This window comes from Staurois parvus, unplaced genomic scaffold (genome assembly GCF_062004578.1).
Source record: "Staurois parvus isolate SC_StPar_1 unplaced genomic scaffold, SC_StPar_1.0 ptg000248l, whole genome shotgun sequence".
Lineage (NCBI taxonomy): Eukaryota > Metazoa > Chordata > Amphibia > Anura > Ranidae > Staurois > Staurois parvus.
Genome location: NW_028318044.1, coordinates 983338 through 1009832, shown reverse-complemented (window position 1 = coordinate 1009832; position 26495 = coordinate 983338). Strand labels below are relative to the sequence as shown.

Below are 26495 nucleotides of genomic sequence, written 5' to 3'. Positions count from 1 at the left end.
AGAATAAAGTAAAAAACTAAAATTGTCTTATCTGTTCAAAACGCTTTGTAAAGTGCACTTTAAAAAGGTATAAATACTGTACAGGGACAAGAAAGAAAAAAAAATTTAAATGCATTGAAAACCAATTAATTCATTCCGGAGGTTAGGAAAAAAAAGTTAAAAAAAAAAGTCTTATCCGTTCAAAACTCTTTATAAAAGGCATAGTACTGTACAGGGATATGATTAAAAAACAATTCGTAATTGCATTGAAAACCAATTAAATCCGTTCCTATTGCAAAAAAAAAATTAATAAACCGAGGCATTATTTTCAATGGATTTTCATTCATAAAGCGAAAATTACGTTAACCGAGGCGTTCGTAAACCGAGGTACGTCTGTACATAGAAAACAAGACTGATATAGGAAAATGTGCATCATTTTTTTTAATGCTATACACCATCCATAACTTTATGGCCACTGGCAGTTTAAAACGGAACTTCACCCAAAAGTTCTAGTTTACTTCCACCCCCCACTGCTACATTTGGCACTTTTTGGGGGGGAGCGGATGTCTGGTTTTGACAGGTACCCGCTCCCACTTCTGGTTAGATGCGCCATGGCAATCTTAGATGGAAGTTCGGCCCCCCTCCTTCCCATGCAGCCTTCTCGTACACTTCACAGGTCCCAGAAGACTGCGGGACCACGTACGAAGTACTGAGCACTTTGCGCACCCGCAGTATGAAAGCAGCTGTGAAGATGCAAGGCTTCACTGCCGGTTTCCCTTACTGAAGAACCTGCCTGGGTGAGGACATTGCTGGATCCTTGGACAGGCAAGTGTCCTTATATTAAAAAGGATAGAAATCCTGTAGCTGCTGACTTTACATTTTTTCGGGGGAGCCTGGAGCTCCGCTTTAATTAAACATTGATTGTTACAACGGCATCTGAAAGTGGGTGGGATATATTAGGCAGCAATTGTCCTTGACACGTACCACCAACCTAAAAACATTGTTGGTGATCAACTACACTCCTTCATGGAAATGATATTCCCTGATGGCAGGGGCAGCAGCAGCAGGACACCTAACCACCTTTGAAGCATATGGTCAGTAAACTTTGTGTTCTATATCTTTTTATGTACCCCACACCAACCAACCCTGAATAAAGGTATCAAGCAGTATCACGCTATGAGGTCTCTTATTGGGCACTCTGTGTGAGTGCTATCATTCGCAGTGCCCATCTGGAAGATTCAGGACCCTGGTGGTGATACCTGGTAGCAGTTTCTGATGACCTTACTTCTGTGGAGCCGGGATGGTGATCTGGGGGCAATCTGATCTGGGATCCGATGATCGTTCTATGGCCTGGTGACGCAGGATTACATATTGCGTATGTTAAACGCACATCTGGTGAGTGCGTTTTTCACCTATTTGTGTGGTTCACACTTATCATCACACCTTGGATCAGGACGTCCACTCACCTGGAATTAGGATCTCTCCATGATCCGCACTACTGTATTGAACTTTTGAATTTACAGATCACCATCAGAGTGATATCACGCATGTGTATAAATTCACACTAATATATTGTGTGTATAAACTGTGTTTTATGATTTAGCGCTGCACCATTCTATGTGATATAAACATTGATTGTTACAACGGCATCTGAAAGTGGGTGGCATATATTAGGCAGCAATTGTCCTTGACACGTACCACCAACCTAAACATTGTTGGTGATCAACTACACTCCTTCATGGAAATGATATTCCCTGATGGCAGTGGCCTTTTTTTCAGCAGGATAATGCGTCTTATCACACTGCAAAAGTGGTTCATGAATGGTTTTAGGAACACAACTACAAGTTTGAAGTGTTGACTTGGCCTCCAAATTCTCCATACCTTATTCCAATTAAGCATCTGTAGGATGAGCTAGAAATAAGTTTGATCCCCACCTTGCAGGATTTAAAGGATCCACTACTGAGAGCTTGGTGCCAGATACCACAGCGTACCTTCAGAGGTCTAATGGAGTCCATGCCTTGATGGGTCAGGGCTGTTTAGGCGTCAAAAGGGGGACCTAACTAATATTAGGTGGGCGGTCATAAAGTTACGGTGCTCCGTGTATATATCGCTCCTGAGTCTACATGCTAGAGTCATTAGCAGCAATATGATTTTATTATCATGCCTAGATTGTAAGCTCGAAAGAGCAGGGCCCTCGATCCCCTCATGTTTTGCATTGTATTGGTATTGTTCTGTCACATGTTCTGTCCCCCTTTGTAATGTACAGCGCTGAGCGAACTATCGGCGCTTTATAAATACTGTATAATAATAATAATAATGCAACTCCTGGCCTAGATAGTGTTGTGAAGAAACCGAAAAGTCCATGTAGGAGGTTTTGGCAGCCCTGCACTGGCTGAGTGTAGAAATGCCCCTTTTCCTCCACGGCTCCATCCATTACTATGATTCAGGAATATTAGACATATTTTGGTGAAAACAAAATTACAACCACACACATAAGAACACTGTAAACATTTTTTAATATTTCATTTTTACCAAGTTGGCTTTAAGCTAAGTAGTAGATGCTCCAAAAGAGCGTATCAAACAAATAATTAGACCGTCAGGGCCCAAGCTGTACATTATGACACAAAAAGTGAACCTTAAATGAACATTGTGCTACATAAATTGTCTTTATCTAAGAAAAGACATGACTCTGCATTTAGAAATTTAAAAACATCGATCAATAAAAACAAATTCCTTCACTTTCCCGATCTGGCTTTTTTTTTTTTTTTTACCATTCACTCAACAAAAATGAAAGACACAAATACAAAGCATGTTACAATAGATGATCATCAAACAGCGTAACAATGTATCATTGCATAAAGAAGTCCTCCACCCAAGGCTATGGGTAGAGAAGAACTAGAAGATGAAGAAATGTAAACATTACCCGGCTCCTTTCTTCTAAATTTCTCAACTTTAGAAACTGACGAACGTAAAAAAGGAGTGCTTTTTTTTTTCTTTTAATGGAGAAAAGTTAAAGTTGTTGCTGAGAGCTTCCCAACATGGCTTGATCGTTCAAAGGAAGCTGGTTGCTGTGAGCAATGGCTCAAATTTTGACCCTGCTGAAACCACTTTGCACGGGGTGGGCTGATTGGAGAAGTGTTCAGTACAATTAAAAGGCTAAGTCCACCTTTAAAAGGGCAAGTCCACCTTTAAAAGGGCAAGTCCACCTTTAAAAGGGCAAGTCCACCTTTAAAAGGGCAAGTCCACCTTTAAAAGGGCAAGTCCACCTTTAAAAGGGCAAGTCCACCTTTAAAAGGGCAAGTCCACCTTTAAAAGGGCAAGTCCACCTTTAAAAGGGCAAGTCCACCTTTAAAAGGGCAAGTCCACCTTTAAAAGGGCAAGTCCACCTTTAAAAGGGCAAGTCCACCTTTAAAAGGGCAATGACACCTTTAAAAGGGCAATGACACCTTTAAAAGGGCAATGACACCTTTAAAAGGATAAGCTCACCTTTGGGAACATGTTCCATGTTCCGAATGCTACACCTGACGCCAGCTCTCCCCTCCCGACAGATAATATAGGGAGAAGTACCACCATACTATCCATCAGATTTGAAACCAGGATGGCCGTGGGGGCTCCGTCCACACGGCCGCATCATTCATTCACTTGACTTCCGTGAATGAAAGAACTGCAAGTCCCGACAGCCTTACCGGCTGTGGGCTTGTAGTTTTCCATGAACTACCATGGTGCTGTGGAGCGCGGTGGTAGTTCATTGAAGCTCAGAATAACTACTTGGCTGAACATCCCTGTACGGCAAGCAGATATTCTGACGGGTCTGCAGGAGACCTGCATGGCACCAGCGATCTACTGATCACTGGTGCAGTGCTTTACTGGCTACTTTGGACAAAAAATAAATAAATGCACATTTTTTTACCTGCAAAAAAAAGTAAATTTATTATTTTTTGTCCAAAAGGTGAATTTTAAGAACACGTTACATCCACATATTCTGCATTTGTTGACCTCCATTGTTGGAGCTCCAGCAAGCCCCTGCTACCCAGCACCCTTCAATCCTGTAGATTGCTCCTCTATTACCAATGAGAAGTGCAGGGGCTATCCCGGAGCTCTGAGATGGAAATCGTTATCTGCAGATTGACTGACCCAGATTTCAGGGCTCCCAGGGATCACTAAAGCAGAAAGAATGGTACATGCAACTACATTTTGGTGCCTGGTTTTCACCATCTGTCAGATATTACAGGCCAACAATAATATAACTACAAATCTTACAAATCACTGTTAATGTTTTAATAAATCTTTCTATGTATAGTTTAACGTGTGCTTATAGAGGTTGACATGTGTGTTTGTGCTTTTGTTGTTCTTCACTTTAGCCATATGTGTTAGTTTCATTCACTACTGGCGATTACATGCAAGAACGGGGGGGTTCCTTTGATTAGATGTGAGTAGGCAGTGCCATTGAAAGCAATAGGAGGCTGCCGGCTCTTGCAGCTAATCGCACCCACTTTCATGTAATCTTTCAAGCAGCGATCACATGCGAGCAATTGGCCCTGGAAGCGGGCAGTCTGTGTCCAGGGCCAATTGCTTGCATGGGGTAGTTGCATTAATGAATACATGTGGGTGGGTGTGATCAGCTGCAAGTTCCAGCAACCTCCTCTGCTTTCAATGGGACTGCCTACTTGCAGCTAATCGAGGGAACCCCTACAGCAGGGTAAATTTGCAGGTGTGAATGTACCCGTACGGTTCCTCTTTCTGTCTATGGATCTGCTGAAACTATCCCTCTTGTATGGCCCTCCTATCCTTCTTGTATCTCCTAGATTGTAAGCTCCAAGGATCAGGGCCGTCCTATCCCTCTTGTATTGAACTGTATTGTTGCTGTATTATTTCCCGCAGGGGCGGACTTACCATTTGGAAACTCGGGCACTGCCAGGGGTCAGTAGGGGGCCCCATGAGATGCCCCTGGTACCTTTTTCATAGGCTTTTCTGAGTTTGGGCAAGGACACATGGGCCCCATGATCCCCTATTGCCCGGGGGCCCCATGAGTTGTCAGTCCGCTCCTGGTCTCCCGTTATATTGTAAAGCGCTGAGCAAACTGTTGGCGCCATATAAATCCTGAATAATAATAATAATAATACGGATTAAAAGCAATGCAACTCCTGGCCAGCTTATCTTGTTATCTCACCAGTTCTCTAAGAAAGGTACTGATGTCAGACAGAGGGAAGGCCACTAAATAAGGAATCCACAAATCTGTATATAAAATATCTTCAGGAAGCTATCCTACAGGAAAAAAAAAAAAGTAAAAAAAACAAAAATCATTAAACATTTCTTTCAAGCAATTGCAATAAAAACTCAAAAAGCATTCCCACTATAATTTCCCTTTAAAACACAGCTTAAAACTTGGTTCACATAAAAAGTGAAAGCAGGAACATCCCGCTGAACAGGATCATGGTCTGCACTGTATGTGCCTCCGAAGGAGAGGTAGGTGTACCCACCTCTGACACAAGAATACTATGATCAATGACAGCCTAGAGTTCCAGCATCCTGTAAGATGACCCTAGGGGGCAACAGGTTTCAGGATCTTGGGTTACGATGAAAACCAACAATCCATCCACCAGCTTTGTAAAAATTCCACTTGATATACTGACCTGACATAACAGTCCCATCATATCCATCTGTGACATGCATTTGTAAGCATTGACGGTGTGTAACCAGGCCAGACGTATCATAGATAACGGTTACACATGGAGTATACAAATGTGTCCACTGTTTGTAGCTTTATGCAATATATATGGATCCATAGAAGCAGGGCTGGGACAAGGGGTGGACAGGAGGGACAACCGCCCATGGCCCAGTGATGGTGGTGGTGGAGATCCCATCATCACATTCAAGTTCCTGGTCAGTGGCTGGCAACCAGCAGGCCACAGCTTCATGTCTACACTGGCACCTACCGTTGTCATGCTGTGCTCCAACATGCCCACTCTACACCCCATGCTGTGCTCCAACATGCCCACTCTACACCCTGCCACAACGGACACAAAAAAATCAACACGTGGGCATCTTTTATCTGCTAGACAGCAAGAAACTGACCACACCACATGCAGTGCACAATCCATGCCAAGCATTGACAGCCAGGGCAGAGGGGCAGAGCATGACAGGGCTGTACACCCATTCCATGGCAAGCAGGGGAGGGTGCTGCACTAGCACCGGCTTCCGGATGAACCTGTCCCAGTACTACATACAAGTAGGCGCCTTAAGTTACAGCCCCTTCCAACAAGTACATACTGTCCTGGGCAGGGCCGTGGATAAGGGGGTACCACCAGTCCTCCCAGGCCAGCAGGGGGACCCAGGCAGTTGGGTGATATGAAAGTGGGCAGGGAGGGCGAGTGGCACAGTGGGGAAGGGGGGCAATTACTGGAACCAATCCCCTATATGGCTCTCTCTGCAGCAGCTGAAAGCTGGCTTCCTCTCCCTCCTGCTGGCTTTCAGCTGCTGCAGAGAGCCATACAGGGGATCGGTTCCAATTGCTCTCCCCCCCCCCCACCCTCCCTGTGCACCAGGCATTTCCCCTGCTGTCCAAGCCCCTCATGTGTGTCCTCATCTCCACAGTGCTTCTAGCTTCTCTCCCCTCTTTCCCACCGACAGATGCCCGCACACACTAGGATCCTTTGGCATGGAGAGTGGGGGAAGAGTCCAGTAAATATGTCACATTTACCAGCCCCTTTCTTCCCTGAATGAACACAATGAGTGATCGGTACTGATCACACACTGTGTTCATTCATAACTTAAGCACAGTAAACAGGTAGTTTTTTTTTGGGGGGGGGGAGGGGGGGAGCTGTCAGGTTGGCTGTATGGAGCCCCATGGTTTCTAACAGCAGCCCGGTTCTGGGAAATGTCTGCAGAATGGGATTCAAGCATCACAACATTTCAGCGTGCCCTTCCTCAAGGCTGACCTCATGAAGATGGGCTCACCAGACCCAAAACAACGTGTTTTGTAGAGGTGATGCTTGAATAAATGGGTTACATTTGATCCTGCAGAAATTTCCTGGGAATTTATTTCTGCCATAAAACACAGCACTGACTACAGAAGAAGAAAAAAAAAAAAAAAAACTACTACAGCAGAATTAAAGGGTTATTTCACTTTTACCAAAAATACCACCTATGCAGGTAAGGGGTGCCTGTAGATAAAGAAAAAAAAAAAAAAAAAAACTGTGCAGCTCTGACCAACATTAAAATAATGCCCTTGCTATAGGTGTAGGCCAGGGGTGGGCAACTGTGGCCCTCCAGCTGTTGTAGAACTACAAGTCCCATGAGGCATTGCAAAACTAAGTTACAAGCATGACTCCCAAAGACAGAGGCATGATGGGACTTGTAGTTCACCAACAGCTGGAGGGCCAAAGTTGACCACCCCTGGTGTAGGCCATTGAAATATATCCCAAAGCCTGGATGAAAAACTCCCAGAAATGGCATCACCTTGTCCTGCCTTGTTGCTAGCATGTTGCTAAGACGCTACAAGCTGATTAAAACCCCCCCACACGTGCTTGCTCTTCGCTGTCGCAGTAGTTCAAAGCTCAGTGATGCTACAACAGAAGAGATCGTGAACTGTGCAGGGGTTTGAGGGCTCGCCCCTGTGATGGTGAGGTAAGCAATAATGGCTAGGAGTGTCTTAGTAATGCCCTAGCAACAAGGCAGGATGGGATGATGCCATCTATGGCAATTTTTCAGCCATGCTTCAGGAGGTATGTAAATGGCCAACACCTATAACAGCATTATTCATCTTTAGTCAAAGTTTGCTTTCATCTATAAGCACCCCTTACCTGCATAGGCAGTTTTTTTGGTGAAGGTGAGCTAACCCTTTAAATAGGAAGACTTTCTACCCAGTGAGAGAACTTCTGAAAAAGGCATATGATGGAACTGCAATATCAAATTGAAAAATATTATATTACAGGATTTGGTAGCTGGATTTTGGATTCAAATGGTAAATAAAAAAAAAAGTGCTACAGCGTGTGAAGGGCCGGTGGTTGCAGCGTGTAGCTATCCAGCTAAGGCAGGATTTGGCCTTCAGCGATACAAAATGAATACTTACAAAGCAAAACACAGGCGTTTGACCCTACACTGACTGATTAGCAATATATTTTTTATGAATGACAAATCTACCAACGTGTATAGCAAAGACAGGAGAATATGCTAAATCTAAACATCTCACTGCACAGTTTAAATACATACAGTTAGATCTATATATATATATTTGGACACAGGCACAATTTTAGATTTTTTCAGGTATTTACCAAAACATATTCCAGCTCTAGTTCTATAATGGATATGGGCTGAAAGTGCACACTCTCAGGTTTAATTTGAGGGTATGTACAGTGGGGATCGAAAGTTTGGGCACCCCAGCTAAAAATTTGTATTAATGTGCATAAAGAAGCCAAGGAAAGATGGAAAAATCTCCAAAAGGCATCAAATTACAGATTAGACGTTCTTATAATATGTCAACAAAAGTTAGATTTTATTTCCATCATTTACACTTTCAAAATAACAGAAAACAAAAAAATGGCGCCTGCAAAAGTTTGGGCACCCTGCAGAGTTAATATCTTGTACTGCCCCCTTTGGCAAGTATCACAGCTTGTAAACGCTTTTTGTAGCCAGCCAAGAGTCTTTCAGTTCTTGTTTGAGGTATCTTTGCCCATTCTTCCTTACAAAAGTCTTCCAGTTCTTTGAGATTTCTGGGCTGTCTGTCACGCACTGCTCTTTTAAGGTCTATCCATAGATTTTCAATTATGTTGAGGTCAGGAGATTGTGAAGGCCATGGCAAAACCTTCAGGTTACGCCTCTTGATGTAATCCCCCATGGATTTCGAGGTGTGTTTAGGATCATTATCCATTTGTAGAAGCCATCCTCTCTTTAACTTCAGCTTTTTCACAGATGGCATCAAGTTACCATCCAAAATTTGCTGAAATTTCATTGAATCCATTTTTCCTTCTACTCGTGAGATGTTCCCTGTGCCACTGGCTGCAACACAACCCCAAAGCATGATTGATCCAACCCCATGCTTAACAGTTGGACAGAGGTTCTTTTCATTAAATTCTGTGGCCCTTCTTCTCCAAACGTACCTTTGCTCATTCCGCCAAAAAATTCAATTTTTACCTCATCGGTCCACAGAACTTGTTTCCAAAATGCATCAGGCTTGTCTATATGTTCATTTGCAAAGTTCAAACGATGATTTTTGTGGTGAGGACGTAGAAGAGGTTTTCTTCTGATGACTCTTCCATGAAGACCATATTTGTACAAGTATCTCTTTATAGTGGAATAGTGTACCACAACTCCAGTGTCTGCCAGATCTTTCTGAAGGGATCCTGCAGTCAAACGTGGGTTTTGAATTGTTTTTCTCACAATCCTGCGAGCTGTTCTGTCTGATATTTTTCTTGGTCTTCCAGATCTTGCTTTAACTTCCACTGTTCCTGATGACTGACATTTCTTAATTACATTCCGAACAGAGGATATTGACATCTGAAAACGCTTTGCTATCTTCTTATAGCCTTCTCCAGCTTTGTGAGCGTCAACTATTTTCAGTTTCAGTTTTCTAGACAACTGCTTAGAAGAAACCATGGTGCTGATTGTTGGGGCAAGGTCAGATGAGTCTGGGCATTTAAAACCTTTGAGATTTACATCACCTGGTCTTCCCAGACGATGATTGAGAACAATCCATGACACTGGCAGGTCTCAGCTTGGCAAAGGGAGCAGTGCATGCTATAAATTCTGCAGGGGGCCCAAACTTTTGCAGACGCCATTTTTTTGTTTTCTGTTATTTTGAAAGTGTAAATGATGGAAATAAAATCTAACTTTTGTTGACATATTATAAGAATGTCTAATCTGTAATTTGATGCCTTTTGGAGATTTTTCCATCTTTCCTTGGCTTCTTTATGCACAATAATACAAATTTTTAGCTGGGGTGCCCAAACTTTCGATCCTCCACTGTGTATATATATATATTCCAGCTATAGTTCTATAATGGATATGGGCTGAAAGTGCGCACCCTCAGGTTTAATTTGAGGGTATGTGCATCCACATTGCAGGAAGGGTTTAGGCAGTGGTGTATTTAGGTTTTGTGCTGCCCTAGGCAACAGAAAAATCATCTGCCCCCATTGACACCGACCAACACCAACCCCCTTCCCCCTCCCATGGAGAGAGCCTGACATTGACCAACAACACCCCTAGCCCCCCCCCCCCCCACACACACCTGGAAGAGCCTTCCACTACCCCTCCCCCCACCTGGGAGAGCCTTCCACTAACCCTCCCCCCCAGCGATAGAAAGACACTAGTCTTCATCTCCATAGATCCCCGGGAATGAGGGTCAGGCTCTACATACACCATCAAGCAGCCCGCAGCCTCTCTCGGATCCCACCTGGTAGCCATGGTGCGCGTGTCCCTTCTTTCATCGCTTCTTTTGGGGGGAGGTGCTGCCCCCCCCGAAAACTGCTGCCCTAAGCAAGTGCCTCGTTTGCCTTGTGGTAAATACGCCCCTGGGTTTAGGATTTACAGCGCTAAAGATTAGCCATCTCCCCTGGCCATGAAACAGCTTTTTGTTGAAAGATCAGTGAGTGCTCAAGATTCTGATGAGGTCAGCAGCATATGAACTAGAAAGGACCTACCTGGAGTTTGCATGTTCTCCCTGTGCCTGCGTGGGTTTCCTCCGGGTACTCCGGTTTCCTCCCACACTCCAAAGACATGCTGGAAGGTTCATTGGCTCCTGTCTAAATTGTCCCTAGTATGTGTATGTATGTATGTGAGTTAAGGACCTTAGATTGTACGCCCCTTGAGGGTTAGGGACTGATGTGAATGTACAATATATATGTAAAGTGCTGCGTAAATTGTCGGCGCTATACAAGTACCTGAAATAAATAAACCCAAAACCTTATATAAAAACATACAGAAAAATTGGTGCAGCGCTGAAGGAATATATAACAGTGCACTAATAAAAAATATATACAAAATATTATTAAACACAAGTGATAACATAGGAGTGAATTGCTACAATGTGCGCAAATATATAAGTGCGACTCTGAAAGTCAAAAAACAGACAAAGAAAGTGTTCCTGATGATGATGAGGGTCTGACAAGCACTGGCCAGAAAATTGTGCTGCATACAGATCCTGTTGCACAGGTGCTATCAAAGAATTCCATGTCATTTTAATCCATGTGACTTTTATCCGTGCAGGGAATTTGATAACAATGCGCACTCACCAGATGCGCATAGTAAAAGCGCAATGTGTTGAATCATATAATGGCCACAAGATCTGCAGGAAGTCCCCTTTAGGTGGATCAGACAGACAGCATAGGAAGAGACTCCCTCCTCTGGATCTGAGACTGCTCTGCAACGGTTCTCCGGCTGGAGTCCTGGAAATCATTTAGCTAGTGCACTCCCAAGCTTTGATACCAGGAAAACAGTTGCAGTTGTGTAGGGAGGGAGTCTTTATCTTTGCTGTCTGTCTGGTCCACCTAAAGGGGGCTTCCTGCAGATCTTGTGGTCATTATATGATTCAACACATTGCGCTTTTACTTAGCGCATCTGTTGAGTGTGCATTTTTATCAAATTCCCTGCACGGATAAAAGTCACATGGATTAAAATCACATGGAATTCTTTGATAGCACCTGTGCAACAGGATCTGTATGTGGAACCATTTTCTGACCACTGCTTGTCAGACTCTCACTATCATAGGAACACTTTGTCTGTATTTTTGATTTCACAGTTATACTTCTATATTTGCGCTCATTGTAGCGATTCACTCCCATGTTATCACTTGTGTTAATAACTTCATATTTTTTATTAGTGCACTGTTATATATTAATTCCTTCAGCACTGCACCAATTTTTGTGTATGAAACAGCATTTGGTTCAATTGTCCAATTACTTTTGGTCCCTTGAAAAAGGAGGGATGGCTACTCTTTAAGAGCTGAAATTCCTAAACCCTTCCTCTAATTTGGATGTACATACCCTCAAATTAAACCTGAGAGTGTGCACTTTCAGCCCATATCCATTATAGAACTAGAGCTGGAATATGTTTTGGTAAATACCTGAAAAAAAAAAAATTGTGCCTGTGTCCAAATATATATGGATCTAACTGTATTCTTTCGGTTATTCCTTTTATCTAGCAAGGGAATTTTGATTTACACAAGTTTGCATTCACATTGCATCCAGACTGCTCTCTGGACAACCAGCCAATATTACTACCTCTGTCCAATTAGCAGGGGGGTGATCCAAGATAGACCTAAGGCCTCATTTACATGGCAGTATTATAGTGTGTGTCGCATTTGTCCATATGGGGATGCAGAGGTTTTCTGTGCAGGCAGTCCCATTCATCTCAACTGGGACGCAGTGGCTGCACAGACAGCCATTGACCACAATCTGACAGCTGTGAGTGCGGGTGTACAGCCCTGAATGCAGACAGTGTGCGTTCGGGGTTAGGCACCCGCACAGCTGTTAAAGGAGAAGTAAAGTCAAAGCTATTTTGGCTATACTTCTCCTATGGATCACAGTTGTGCGCTTCATTATGCACTCCTGTGACCTGTTTTCAGCCAAAACTTGGTTAAAGCCCGCTATCTGCTGACATCACTCAGCTGGTCCAAGCTCTGTAAAGATCCTAACTTTAGGAGTCGGGATCCACCCAGATGCTTGGACCGGCAGCAGTCTCAACCTCACAGCGAGCCACTGAGAGTCTAAGCCAGCCGCTCCTTCCCCCTTCACAGCCCAGCACTCCAGTGAGCACTGGAGAGGGAGAGCAGAGAGCCAGTGACTGACAGTCCCTGCTCTCTGCTCAGAGCAGAGGGGAAGAATTGAGAGATCAGCGGTATTTGATCGCTCAGTTCTCAGGGTAAAGTTGGTTGGGCACAGCTGCAGCTGGGATCAGTGGTCCAGCCATCTAGGCGAGTAACTCTGCAGCCGCTGTGTCCCAAATGACATGAATGGAACTGCCTGCACAAGGAAGCACGGAAAACCTCATGTGGGCAAACACTATAGTACGCTCATGGGAACGAGGCCTAAACCAGAAAATGAGATGGGTGATCTCCAAGGCTGTGTGCTGCCGCACATGGAGAGGCAGAGCAGAGAGCCAGTGACTGACAATCCCTGCTCTCTGCTCAGAGCAGACGGGAAGAACTGAGCGATCAGCGGTATTTGATCGCTCAGTTCTCAGGGTAAAGTTGGTTGGGCACAGCTGCAGCTGGGATCAGTGGTCCAGCCATCTAGGCGAGTAACTCTGCAGCTGCTGTGTCCCAAATGACATGAATGGAACTGCCTGCACAAGGAAGCACGGAACACCTCATGTGGGCAAACACTATAGTATGCTCAAGGGAACGAGGCCTAAACCAGAAAATGAGATGGGTGATCTCCCTGGCTGTGTGTTGCCGCACATGAGTGCAAATCAAAGAAAAAACTGTCTGCACAGAAATATAAATCCATTGGTAGGTAGAACAGTAAACATATATGTATTCCAACTTTGTATATAGCCATCTGCTTGAAGTTCTTTAGCTAAAATTGTGTTTGCTGCAAGATTTAGCAAACTAAATGCAAACTATCTGGTGTAAACCAATAAATTCTGATTGTCGGGAGCTAATCACAAAACAATCAGAAAAAAATCCTTTTAAAAAATGTGCTATTTTCATAAAAAAACGGACATTTGCATGCGAAACACTGACTTGTGCTAGAAGAAAAACTTTGAAAAAAAAACCCTTCAGCAACAAACGACTCATCTTTGGTCCTTAAAAGGTAAACATCTAAAGCATACAGAAATGATTAATGTCCACTCTGGGCTGCAGCTTCACTTCTGCGTTGTCTCAAGGCACTTTCAGATTCAGGTGTGTTTGGAGGTGGTATATGCGTGCCGGTGTCTTCTTCCTCTTCTGTCCCAGAACCCTCTGCTGCAGAATTCTCCCCAGAATCCTTTTCAGCATTGGAATTTTCAGCTTCTTCATTGCCCTCTGCTTGTTCCTCCTCTTCTTCATCGTCTTCTTCACTGGCATCCTCGCTGTCAGACATTTTCTTTTCATCAATAGGGTCCTTGTCTACCCCTTCGACGTCTTCCATAGAAATATCTGAAATAAAAAGGAGAATGAATTTCTCTCTGTGTGGGTTACACCATCGCGTGACCTGTGTACAGGCTGTTTGAAAGCTGTAGGAAGAGTCCTACACAAGTGCTCATCAGTGCCCTTGTAGTTCATTGAGAAGTACAAGCTGACTGCTGTGCTGGCAGACAGGACTTGTAGTTCACTGTGACAGGAGTCACTTTGGGTGGGGGGCCCATGGAGCCCAGCTCACTTTGAAGAGGAGGGGAGACCCCTGTCTCAGCTCCCCATATTCCTACTATGTGTAAGTCACCCTGTGCCTGTTAGGGGTACAGGGTGATCTGTGCTAATATTGTGTAGACATGTCTAGGAGAGAGGTGGGGTGGGGGTTGTGGATTTTTTGGTGTCATGTGGTTGCATCCCATTGCTCTATTGAGTGTCTTGCTTGGAAGCAAACTATTATGGGATGTATGTGTTTATGTGTATTGGCTTGGTGGGGGGGGGGGGGGTATCTCCAGCAGCCCTCCCTCCTAATGGGACTGTTTGCTGGTGTGAAGTTTTGAATACCTGTGTGTCTCGTTACTAAATGTAGAATGTCCCACCCTGTGTCATTATGCAGGGAGGGGGGATTGTCCCCTGAGTGTATATATCTTGTATCTGTTTTCAAATAAACTACTCTGGTTTACTTTAAGACTGGTGTCGTCTAGTCTTGTATGGTCGGCTGTGGTTGGTGTTTGGATGGAGAAGCGGTATTCTAACGGAAGTACCCAAGCACACTCTGGGGTCGGTTCTGTTACATTCACTCATTCACAGTTTCTTGTGAATGAATGACATGACTGTGTGGGTGGAGCCACGCACAGCCATGCTGGTTATAAAATGTGCCAGCGGGCCTAGGGGGGAGGAGGATCGAGGGCTGAGGGTGAAGGTGCTGGATCATGTTACACCATAAATAGGGGTGTAATGTGTAACATGCTCCTAAAGGCAAACAACCTTTAACCGCTTCTGGATCGCTCACTGTATATGTACAGCTAAAGGGGTGCCCGGCTGGGCTGGATCACGTACATGTACATGATCCAGCATTTCCAGGTAGGGGGCACGCCATTAAATTGCCATTTGGATACAGGGATTTTTTTTTTTTTCGTTTAACCCACTAACTCACGGGTGTCAAACTGGTGGCCCTCCAGCTGTTGCCAAGCTACAAGTCCCATGAGGCATTGCAAGATTGACAGTTACAAACATGACTCCCAAAGGTAGAGGCATGATGGAACTTGTAGTTTGGCTACAGCTGGAGGGCCACCAGTTTGACACCCCTGCGCCGAATGCAAAAAACGATCATGCATACCCAGCTTTAGGAAGCCCTCCTGCAAGCATCAGTGCATCAGGGACTAGTTATTACTTCTACATGACAACTTTGTAAACAAGAGGACTCCAGCTCCCCCGTATTTCCTGCAATGTGCCTGGTCCTTGTTCACAATAATCAGACACACAATGTCTAGTGCAGATAGTTTGGCTGAAGCTGGCAGACATCTGGGTTTTCATCCACAAAAACGCAGCCGCCTCTGCAGCAACGTACATATGATTTTCTGATGGTTTTATGAAAGCCTTTGATGTTTACATGAACATATGGTATCCTTAGAAACCCAAAAGAAACAGATCATTATTCTACCTCAAACAGAACACTTATGAAGAACATACAACCTAACAGGAATTGTAATTCATTATCTACACACACACGGATAAGGATCGATGTTTCCCTCCAGCTGTCTGAGGATCTGAGAATGATGAACGCTTGGCGAAGGCAGATAGTCTTTATTTGTGTAAGAACACTAAAAGAAAAGGTCCCTACACAAAAGAGATAATAATCAGACGGGCATTGGGGAGCGATCGCTACACCGAAGGAGAAATTAGAACTGGAAACGAACACTTCATCTGACAAAGCCCATCTTTCTATAATCTGTAACGACATCTGTACCATTTTCCTTTTGTCATTCCATATTGATCAACATTGACATGGTACTACGTCAAGTTAAATCAAAGACAATAACTCCAGGATAACTGGGATAGTGTAGATGCCGAAAACGTTTCACATCAGGCTCTAGCTGGCAACGATTATTTACACAATAACTGGCTTTAACCACTTCCCGTCCATCCGTTGTATATAAACGACCTCCCAGCACCCTGCTTGTGCGCGCTCCCTGGGAGCGCACAGCACCGCGATCCAGTGCCCGCTTGCAGTGGAACACCGATCGTTGTACGGGACCTCTGCGCGAAGGCCCGATCACGTGATCACTGATTGGCCAATCAGTGATCACATGCAGAGTAGTAAGCAAGATGTCACTTCTGACATCATTGCTTACTACGTGTGAAATCTGTGAATGATCACAGAGGTCACATGGTACAGGGCTATTCAAAACAGCCTTGTACCATGTGACAAGCTGTGACCAATCACAGCTCACACAGTAGTTCTCAATGGCTGCAAGAATGCAACCAGAGAGAAGGAGAAATGATTGCTTTTACAGCCTTTATGGGTGTAAAACCAATCCGTGTAAAAAAAAAAAAAAAAAAAAATCTTCATCACCCCCAACTATGGTGAGACTGTACTGCTAGGGTGACAGTATGTTAAAAAAAAAAATAATAATATAAAAAAATAAAATAGAAATGTAAAAAAAAAATGTTTAAAAATTATAATTTTTGGTTATAAACTAATTTGGGTTATTTTTTTTTACTAAAAAGATAACAGAATAAATTTTGGCCAAGATTTATGATGCAATATTATATTATTTATTTGCAAAATTTTATAAGAAAAACACTTTTCAAAATTTTGGACTTTTTCATTCACATAACAAAAAAAATTAAAATCCCAGCGGTGAATAAATACCACCAAAATAAAGCTTTATCTGTCTAAAAAAAATGCTGAAAATTCATATGGGTACAGTGTTGCATGACCGCGCAATTGTCATTCAAAGTGTGATAGCGCTGAAAGCTGAAAATTGGCCTGGGCAGGAAGGGGGTAAAAGTGTCCGGACTGGAAGTGGTTAAGAAGTGGCTTCCTATCAAACATCCAATCAGGTTTCAGCATTAGTGAAAAGTATACCTTATGGCGTCGCTCCAAGCTATGGATGGAAGGAAAAGGATCACCCAACCGGCAAGTGAGAAAAGGGGAGTATGATGATATCGAGCGATTCCTGTGTCAGCCAATACAAGTGAAGGGATGGACGCCACTCAACCGGCGCCAGGAGTTCAATGCTGAGGAATGGCCTTGGCCACGCCCGCTGACGCGTTTCTCCCCGGTGTGAACCAAGTCTAAAAGAATTTTTTAATAAATGCTAATCCTGAAACCTATACGAGTGAAGGGATGGACGCCACTCAACCGACACCAGGAATTCAATGTTGAGGAATGGCCTCGACCACGATTCTGGCCACGCCCACTGACGCGTTTCTCCCTGCTCATCAGGGCTTGGACTCAGAGGTAGTGAGGATGTGAGAAGCCTGGAAATATACATGCATCATTGGCCATGAACAAAAGACTCAGGTGTGTATATATGTGATGATAGAGGGATTGGAAAACAGGAAGAAGACAAGAGAAACTGAATAATAATGCTGAAATACAAGAAAAGAGATAAAATGAAATTATAAAGTTAAAAAAAATAAAATAAAAATAGATACCATATTTGCCGGCGTATAAGACGACTTTTTACCCCTTGAAAATCTTCTCAAAAGTCGGGGGTCGTCTTTTACGCCGGTATACGGCATACTGACACTTTTTAGGGGGGCGGCACATTGCCGCCGCCGCCCCCCCCTTCCCCCAATGGAAGGGACACTAAGTACAGGGGTGGGCAGCGGCTGTTTCTTACCTGGTTCCGGTCCCACGACGATCCGGTCCAGGAAGCGCGGCTGCGCCTTCAGTTCGGCCACTGGATGTTCGTGCGGCTGCTCGGCTCCGCCTCCTCACCAGTGATTGGCCGCCAGAACTGTAGCTCAGGAAAGGCACACAGGCAGCCAATCACCGGCGAGGGGGTGGAGCCGAGCGGCCCCGCGAAAATCGAGTGCAGGACCAGCAGGTAAGTGGTCAGTGTAGAGGTGCTGCTGCAACCACATATGCTGGCTGCAGCAGCACCATACGAGAACAGGGTCAGCAAGTGTCAGTAGGAGGAATAGTGCCCCATCATTGGTGTCACTGATACCAATGATGGAGCACTATTCCTCCCACTGATACCAATGATGGGGCACTATTCCTCCCACTGATACCAATGATGGGGCACTATTCCTCCCACTGACACCAACGATGGGGCACTATTCCTCCCCCCCACTGACACCAACGATGGGGCACTATTCCTCCCCCCCACTGACACCAACGATGGGGCACTATTCCTCCCCCCCACTGACATCAACGATGGGGCACTATTCCTCCCCCCCACTGACATCAACGATGGGGCACTATTCCCCCCCCCCCCACTGACACCAATGATGGGGCACTATTCCACCCCCCACTGACACCAATGATGGGACACCATTCCTCCCACTGACACCAATGATGGGGCACTATTCCCCCCACTGATACCAATGATGGGGCACTATTCCCCCCACTGATACTAATGATGGGGCACTATTCCTGCCACTGATACCAATGATGGGGCACTATTCCCCCCACTGATACTAATGATGGGGCACTATTCCTCCCACTGACACCAATGATGGGGCACTATTCCCCCCACTGATACCAATGATGGGGCACTATTCCTCCCACTGACACCAATGATGGGGCACTATTCCTCCCACTGATACCAATGATGGGGCACTATTCCTCCCACTGATACCAATGATGGGGCACTATTCCTCCCACTGACACCAATGATGGGGCACTATTCCTGCCACTGATACCAATGATGGGGCACTATTCCTGCCACTGATACCAATGATGGGGCACTATTCCTGCCACTGATACCAATGATGGGGCACTATTCCTGCCACTGGTGTGCATTGGAAGAGGGGTAGTCTTATACGGAGAGTATAGCTCAAACACTAAATTTTAGCAGGAAAAGTAGGGGGGTCGTCTTATACGCCGGCAAATACGGTAATTATAGCATGAATGGGAACATTTCCCAATCATTTCTACATTTATTTTCATTTTATAATATTTTTTGTTTCTCTTTCTCTTCTCTTGTATTTTAGCATTATTATTCAGTTTCTCTCATCTTCTTCCTGTTTTCCAATCACTCTATCATCACATATACACACCTCATTCTTTTTTCACAGCCAATGATGCATGTATATTTCCTGGCTTCTCACATCCTCACTACTTCTGAGACCAAGCCCCGGTGACTGGGGTGAAGCGCATCAGAGGGCGTGGCCAGAATGATGGCTGAGGCCATTACTCAACATTGTACTCCTGGGGTCGGTTGAGCGGCGTCCATCCCTTCACTCGTATAGGTTTCAGGATGAACTTTTAATAAAAAATTCTTTTAGGCTTGGTTCATACCTACATGGTGTCCCCTCCATGCATCTCTTGTAGGGCAGCCCATTCATTTCAACGTGCTGCCCTTTGCACAAAAAACACGTAAAAGAAGTACCATTCTCTTTCCAAAAAGCGCACTGCATCAAACATCATGGTGCCGGTTTGCCACGTGCGTTTGTAGATGCGTGGGGGTGTCATTAACCATTAATGACACCACCGTGCGTCTGCTAAAGGGCAGAGCATTTCTCTGCGTGTCGGGAAAGCATGTAATTCTGCACACATTTCCGACACACAATGATCTTAACCTGGTCCTAAAGGGGTCTGTGTACAGAACATATGAAAGTGCTCTCAGCAGACTGCTCAAGTTTTACTTTGTTGCCAGTTTTGTATTTGTTTGCCTGCTGAAGCTTACTTTTCCACAATTTACAGTCACATCTGTCAATCATTGGACTCATAATTTGTTATTTTTGATGCATCACCTCCTCACTGCCTGTCAAATGCTCTCTGAAGAGCCATCCAAACACGGATCACTCTTGACAAAGCAAACCAAATGTAAATGAGGCCTTACTGCCAGGTAGGATATATTTTATCCTTCTGCTCTCTAGTTCCCGTGTCACCTCCTCCCATGTTCGCCTCCAGGACTTCTCCCGAGCTTCTCCCATCCTATGGAACTCCCGACCCCAATCTGTCCGGCTGTCTCCTAATCTATCCACCTTTAGACGATCCCTGAAAACCTCTTTAACCTCCCTAGCGGTCTGATTATGTCCATATTTCTGTGCTCAAAGCGGTACATTTTTTTGCATGGAAATATGTATTTTTTTTTAAATGTAGGCTGTAATTTTTAGGAATAACTCACTGAAATCTGTCCGAAAAAGAGTCTAGTAAACATCCCAAGTATCATAAAATTTTAAACATGAAATCATAAATTATAATTTAATAATCATAAAAAATATAATAATAATAATAAAATTTAATTCAATAATATAATCAAACCAAAAACAGTGAAATGTGAAATAGAGCGCCAAGTTCGCACATCGCTGAGCAAAGTCGCAGAATCGTTTTCAGTGTCCGATGAGGAATTTCCCCCACGAATCATTATCACTCAATTCTGCAAGTGGTTCTGATTTACTATCGCTGTTCTCTAGCCGGTCTAAAACCGCGTCTGACCTAAAGGGACGCTTTTTGGACGCCATGGACGTTTCTCAGTTTCCAGGCAGAAAGAACAGTAAAAATGCAGGCAGGGCGCCGGACAAAGCACTCGGGACAAAATGTATGTGAAATGGGTTGATACAGGAATGTTTTGGTATGAAATAATCGTTTTAAAAAAAATGTCTTTAAATTTTCAAATTTGCCGCCGGTTCTGGCGCCCGTACGTCCCGACGTCACAGGGACCGGAACCCGGAAGACAGATGCCGGCATCGGCCGGAGGAGATGGCCGGGGACGCTGCAGGGGGGACATTGTGGGAGCGCAGGACAAGGTAAGCGCTGTAGGGAATACAAAATGTATGTGAAATGGTTTGATACAGGAATGTTATACTATGTGATTTTAGTGTATTTAGTGAATGTCACTTTTTGTCATTTTCAAATTTCTCGCCAGTTCCGTCCTCCGTACATCCCAACGTCGCAGGGAACGGAACCCGGAAGACAGATGCCGGCATCGGCCGGAGGACATTACAGGGGACACTGCAGGAGGGACATCGCGGGAGCGCAGGACAAGGTAAGTGAAGAAGAGATCCCGGAGCAACGCTGCAGTGTATTCCCGAGTGTAGCTCGGGGTTACCGCTTTTGGTGCTGAAACTTTACCCCGAGCTACACTCGGGAATACCGCCAGGGGGGTTAAAGAAGTCTATTCTGCTTCTACCTAGTAAACCGCCATTTATTTCCTCCATTATATGAAGAGAGGGACGAGCGCTGGATATGATAGGATTCAAGCTGCTAGCATATAGGTAAACCTCGTATACCCCATTCATCAAAATTCAAATACAAAAAATGCAGCGCTTGAGTGTATAATACAGGGAATTAGTATGAATAACAGATTTAAATGTTCATATTTCAACATGCACCAGATTCCACATTCTTAAATTGTTAAAACAATAATCAGATGAGTAATGAAGATCTATCCGTCTAATCAAGGTGCATATAGTGATGGTGATGCTAAAATCATAAGTTCTGTGATGTATCCAAAGAAATCCGTGACTTCCGTGATAGGGGAATGACTGTATAATGCACTAACCAGATAGCGCAAGTACATGCGCATTGGAGTATAATGACCTACTCCTGGTCACAGCCAGATGGTCCTCAGCGTGAAGCCCTCAAGGACACCAGTGCACCACTCTTGCCGTCTCCTACCACCAGGGGGGGTGCGCCTCTTTACAGTAACACGAAATCACTTTGTATCCTCTATCGCCAGGATTGGTGTACTTTCTTATCAGAAGATCATCTCAGGGGCTCAGCAGTCAGATGCATGAAACCAGTGGATAATAAATGGTGTGAGAGGTGTCCTTATTCCTCTCACACCATTTATTATCCACTGGTTTCATGCATCTGACTGTCGGCCATCTTTTTGGATTCTATGCATCAGCTTTTTGGACATTAACATGTAAGTGTATTACTTACTTTTTTACCTTTGAATAAAATACTACACTATCAAGATTTCTTTCTTTTGGGTCTTATTGCTGAGCCCCTGAGATGATCTTCTGATAAGAAAGTACACCAATCCTGGCGATAGAGGATACAAAGTGATTTCGTGTTACTGTAAAGAGGCGCACCCCCCCTGGTGGTAGGAGACGGCAAGAGTGGTGCACTGGTGTCCTTGAGGGCTTCACGCTGAGGACCATCTGGCTGTGACCAGGAGTAGGTCATTATACTCCAATGCGCATGTACTTGCGCTATCTGGTTAGTGCATTATACAGTCATTCCCCTATCACGGAAGTCACGGATTTCTTTGGATACATCACAGAACTTATGATTTTAGCATCACCATCACTATATGCACCTTGATTAGACGGATAGATCTTCATTACTCATCTGATTATTGTTTTAACAATTTAAGAATGTGGAATCTGGTGCATGTTGAAATATGAACATTTAAATCTGTTATTCATACTAATTCCCTGTATTATACACTCAAGCGCTGCATTTTTTGTATTTGAATTTCCTCCATTAGCTCATCCCCCCCACAGCTATTACATTTTGAATCACTCAACCCTTCCTCCTAGATTGTAAGGTCCCAGCAGCTGGGCCCCTCTGTTTCCTCTTGTACCAAATTGTATTGTAACTGTAATGTCCGCCTTCATTTTGTAAAGTGCTGAGCAAACTGTTGGCGCTATATAAATCCTGTCTAATAATAACAATTTTATTTTGCTGTGCAGAAAAGACCAATAATGTTATACTACGCTATCAGTAGTCAGATAACAGTTAATGATCTCTAGCTTGCTTTTACAGGGTGGCGGGAGGGGTCATTCTCCTCCCCCCCCCCCCCCCCATCATGCTGATGCTTTCCGCTCCCCCTCCAGGCTCTCCGGTCCTACCGGAAGCCTGGCAGTGAAACTGGTGGATCCGCCGGCTTACCATAGAGCTGATCAGGTCCCATATTATCTCTATGGTATTAGAAACCTGAAGCGATGAGTATTTCACCACTTCTGGATTCCCCAGCATGTAAACAAGTCATTTTTGACTTGTATAAAGCATCTGATTACACCGATCTTGGTCTATTAGACCCCAGATCTCTCCTTGGTGTGATCAGATGCTTTTAGGGCCGAGGAGATATCTGGGGTCTAATAGATACAGATATAGAAATAGGGGTCTAATAGACCCAGACCTCGCCATAACGCCTCATGTGCACTGGGTGTTTTTACAGCTGCTGTTTTGGGCATCAGGCATTTTTTTTTCTAAAGCCAGTAAACTCTCCAGCAAGTTATCCTATGTCTCAATGCACACATAGGCTTTTATCAGTGTTTTTTGGCAGAGTCGCTTGCAAGCTAGAAAAAAAAAAAAACCAGGACTAGTGCATTCGAAGAGGAGTTTTTCAGCAGTTCTAATGCTGAAAAACACTGACAAATTTGACTATCTGGTGTCTAAGCATTTTTGAGCCTCAAGCTTTTGTGGGAGTATAGTTTTGCCAAAAAAAAAACAAAAAGACAAAAAGCTAAAAAAAAAAGGCTAAACGCTGAAAAACAATAATGCAAAAACGCTATAAAACACAACAAAACTTGCATTTTAATGCAGCATTCTACAGCTAACACTACTGGTGTTTTTGTAACATCCAGTGTGCATGAGACCTAAAGAGGACCTGTCACTACATAATTTTATCACAGGGGATGTTTACGTTCCCTGTAAGTGACAGTAAAAGTGTTTAAAAAAAAAAAAGACACCCTCATCCCACCATGCTCACGTGCAAAGGAGAACGCACGCCTCAGTATGTAAACAGATATCACAACACACATGAGGTATTATCGCGAACGTCAGAAAAATTCTACAATAATTCTGGCACCAGACCTCATGTGTAGCTCTTAAATGGTAACCTGCAAAGGTTTTCAAAGCACCACCTATGGAGTTTTTTAAGCACCATAGTTTGTCTCCATTCCAGGAGCGTGATCAATTTTAAAGCGTGACATGTTAGGTATCTAGTTACTTGGTGTAACATCTTTTATATTTTATTATACAATTGGGTATTATATTGTGGTGTTGTGTATCTAAATTAATTAAAATTTATTTTTTCCAACAAAAACAATTGTATTTGAAAAACCACTGTGCAAATACTTAATGACATAAAAAAAAATGCAACAACCACCGTTTAATTCTCTAGGGCCTATGCTTAAAATAATATATAAATGTTTGGGGGTTCTAAGACTGATTTTTACACACTTAAAAAAAAAAAAAAGAAAAGGGTCAGAATAGGCATGGTCTTTAACTCATAAATTTTAGGGAAGCAAAAGTTGGGCTGTAAAATTCCACAATCAAAAAAGGTTTCTTTTGTGTACTGAAGAGAGCAAGGACGAGTTGCGCCCCATTTTGAAGATTTACTTCACTTCCCATCTTGGGGATAGTTGTCACTATAAAGGGAAATTCAGAAACTGACAGTTGTCACCACCCAGGAGGTGAAGGGGAAAGCTCTGAATGAGGACAGACACCTGTTCTCCTGACTACGATCCATGATGGATTTCCCCATACTGTGCAGAAATGTTCTCTGACTTACAGCTGTATTTGTAGGACAGAAGTGATGGTAAACCCACCCAACCCTTTGACAGGCTGCGCAAAAGAAAAAAAAAAAAACCTACTTTGGCAAGAAGTTCCAGGCTTTGTTTATGTCAGAACTGCTTATCTCCCCATTTAAAATCAATAAAAATGTAACAGCAGCTTGAAGCACCGCAGAACAGAAAACGCAGGTTGGAAGGAGGTCTTCTCTGCCCCTCTTCTTGTTCAAATGTCCACGCTAATAAGACAGACTGAGACCATAGCCCTTCAGCACATGCTCAGTTTAGTGTGTATTGCTAGAGAGGGTTTTTTTTTCTTGAAAGAGTGCATGTGATCAGCACAGGTCCAGACAGAGGTCAGGAATTTTTCATCCTCCTAGAGAAGACAGAAAACTCCTCCTACAAGCTTTAACCAGTGTTCAGCTGAAGCCACAAGACTGCTATGTACTGCTGATGAGAAAAGGTATTTAGCAGTTTATATTTAATAAAATAAATGCATTTCCATGTTCTGTGTACTGTGGGAGACCAGATATAGTGGACGCGGGGTCCGGGGAGAGCGGGTATAGTGAACGCGGGGTCCGGGGAGAGCGGGTATAGTGAACGCGGGGTCCGGGGAGAGCGGGTATAGTGAACGCGGGGTCCGGGGAGAGCGGGTATAGTGAACGCGGGGTCCGGGGAGAGCGGGTATAGTAAACGCGGGGTCCGGGGAGAGCGGGTATAGTAAACGCGGGGTCCGGGGAGAGCGGGTATAGTAAACGCGGGGTCCGGGGAGAGCGGGTATAGTAAACGCGGGGTCCGGGGAGAGCGGGTATGGTGAACGCGGGGTCCGGGGAGAGCGGGTATGGTGAACGCGGGGTCCGGGGAGAGCGGGTATGGTGAACGCGGGGTCCGGGGAGAGCGGGTATGGTGAACGCGGGGTCCGGGGAGAGCGGGTATGGTGAACGCGGGGTCCGGGGAGAGCGGGTATGGTGAACGCGGGGTCCGGGGAGAGCGGGTATGGTGAACGCGGGGTCCGGGGAGAGCGGGTATGGTGAACGCGGGGTCCGGGGAGAGCGGGTATGGTGAACGCGGGGTCCGGGGAGAGCGGGTATGGTGAACGCGGGGTCCGGGGAGAGCGGGTATGGTGAACGCGGGGTCCGGGGAGAGCGGGTATGGTGAACGCGGGGTCCGGGGAGAGCGGGTATGGTGAACGCGGGGTCCGGGGAGAGCGGGTATGGTGAACGCGGGGTCCGGGGAGAGCGGGTATGGTGAACGCGGGGTCCGGGGAGAGCGGGTATGGTGAACGCAGGGTCCGGGGAGAGCGGGTATAGTGAACGCAGGGTCCGGGGAGAGCGGGTATAGTGAACGCAGGGTCCGGGGAGAGCGGGTATAGTGAACGCAGGGTCCGGGGAGAGCGGGTATAGTGAACGCAGGGTCCGGGGAGAGCGGGTATAGTGAACGCAGGGTCCGGGGAGAGCGGGTATAGTGAACGCGGGGTCCGGGGAGAGCGGGTATAGTGAACGCGGGGTCCGGGGAGAGCGGGTATAGTGAACGCGGGGTCCGGGGAGAGCGGGTATAGTGAACGCGGGGTCCGGGGAGAGCGGGTATAGTGAACGCAGGGTCCGGGGAGAGCGGGTATAGTGAACGCAGGGTCCGGGGAGAGCGGGTATAGTGAACGCAGGGTCCGGGGAGAGCGGGTATAGTGAACGCAGGGTCCGGGGAGAGCGGGTATAGTGAACGCAGGGTCCGGGGAGAGCGGGTATAGTGAACGCAGGGTCCGGGGAGAGCGGGTATAGTGAACGCAGGGTCCGGGGAGACCGGATATAGTGAACGCAGGGTCCGG

The 26495-nt window shown here is 45.0% G+C and overlaps 1 protein-coding gene and 1 long non-coding RNA gene across 2 annotated transcripts in view; both read right to left on the bottom strand.

Moving 5' to 3' along the window:
* Positions 1-2476: 2476 nt before the first annotated feature.
* On the bottom strand, positions 2477-8362 carry LOC149459798 (uncharacterized). Its single transcript, XR_016313197.1, has 2 exons — positions 3446-8362; positions 2477-3385 (listed from the first exon to the last, which is right to left on the bottom strand). It is a non-coding gene; the product is annotated as an uncharacterized LOC149459798 (long non-coding RNA).
* Positions 8363-13400: 5038 nt separating this feature from the next.
* TMX4 (thioredoxin related transmembrane protein 4) overlaps positions 13401-26495 on the bottom strand; it is an 89967-nt gene continuing 76872 nt past the window's right edge. Inside the window, exon 8 of the mRNA XM_089680622.1 lies at positions 13401-14053. Within this exon, the coding sequence (XP_089536748.1) occupies positions 13755-14053 (299 nt within the window). The 3' untranslated portion in view covers positions 13401-13754. The remainder of the gene's footprint in view (positions 14054-26495) is intronic.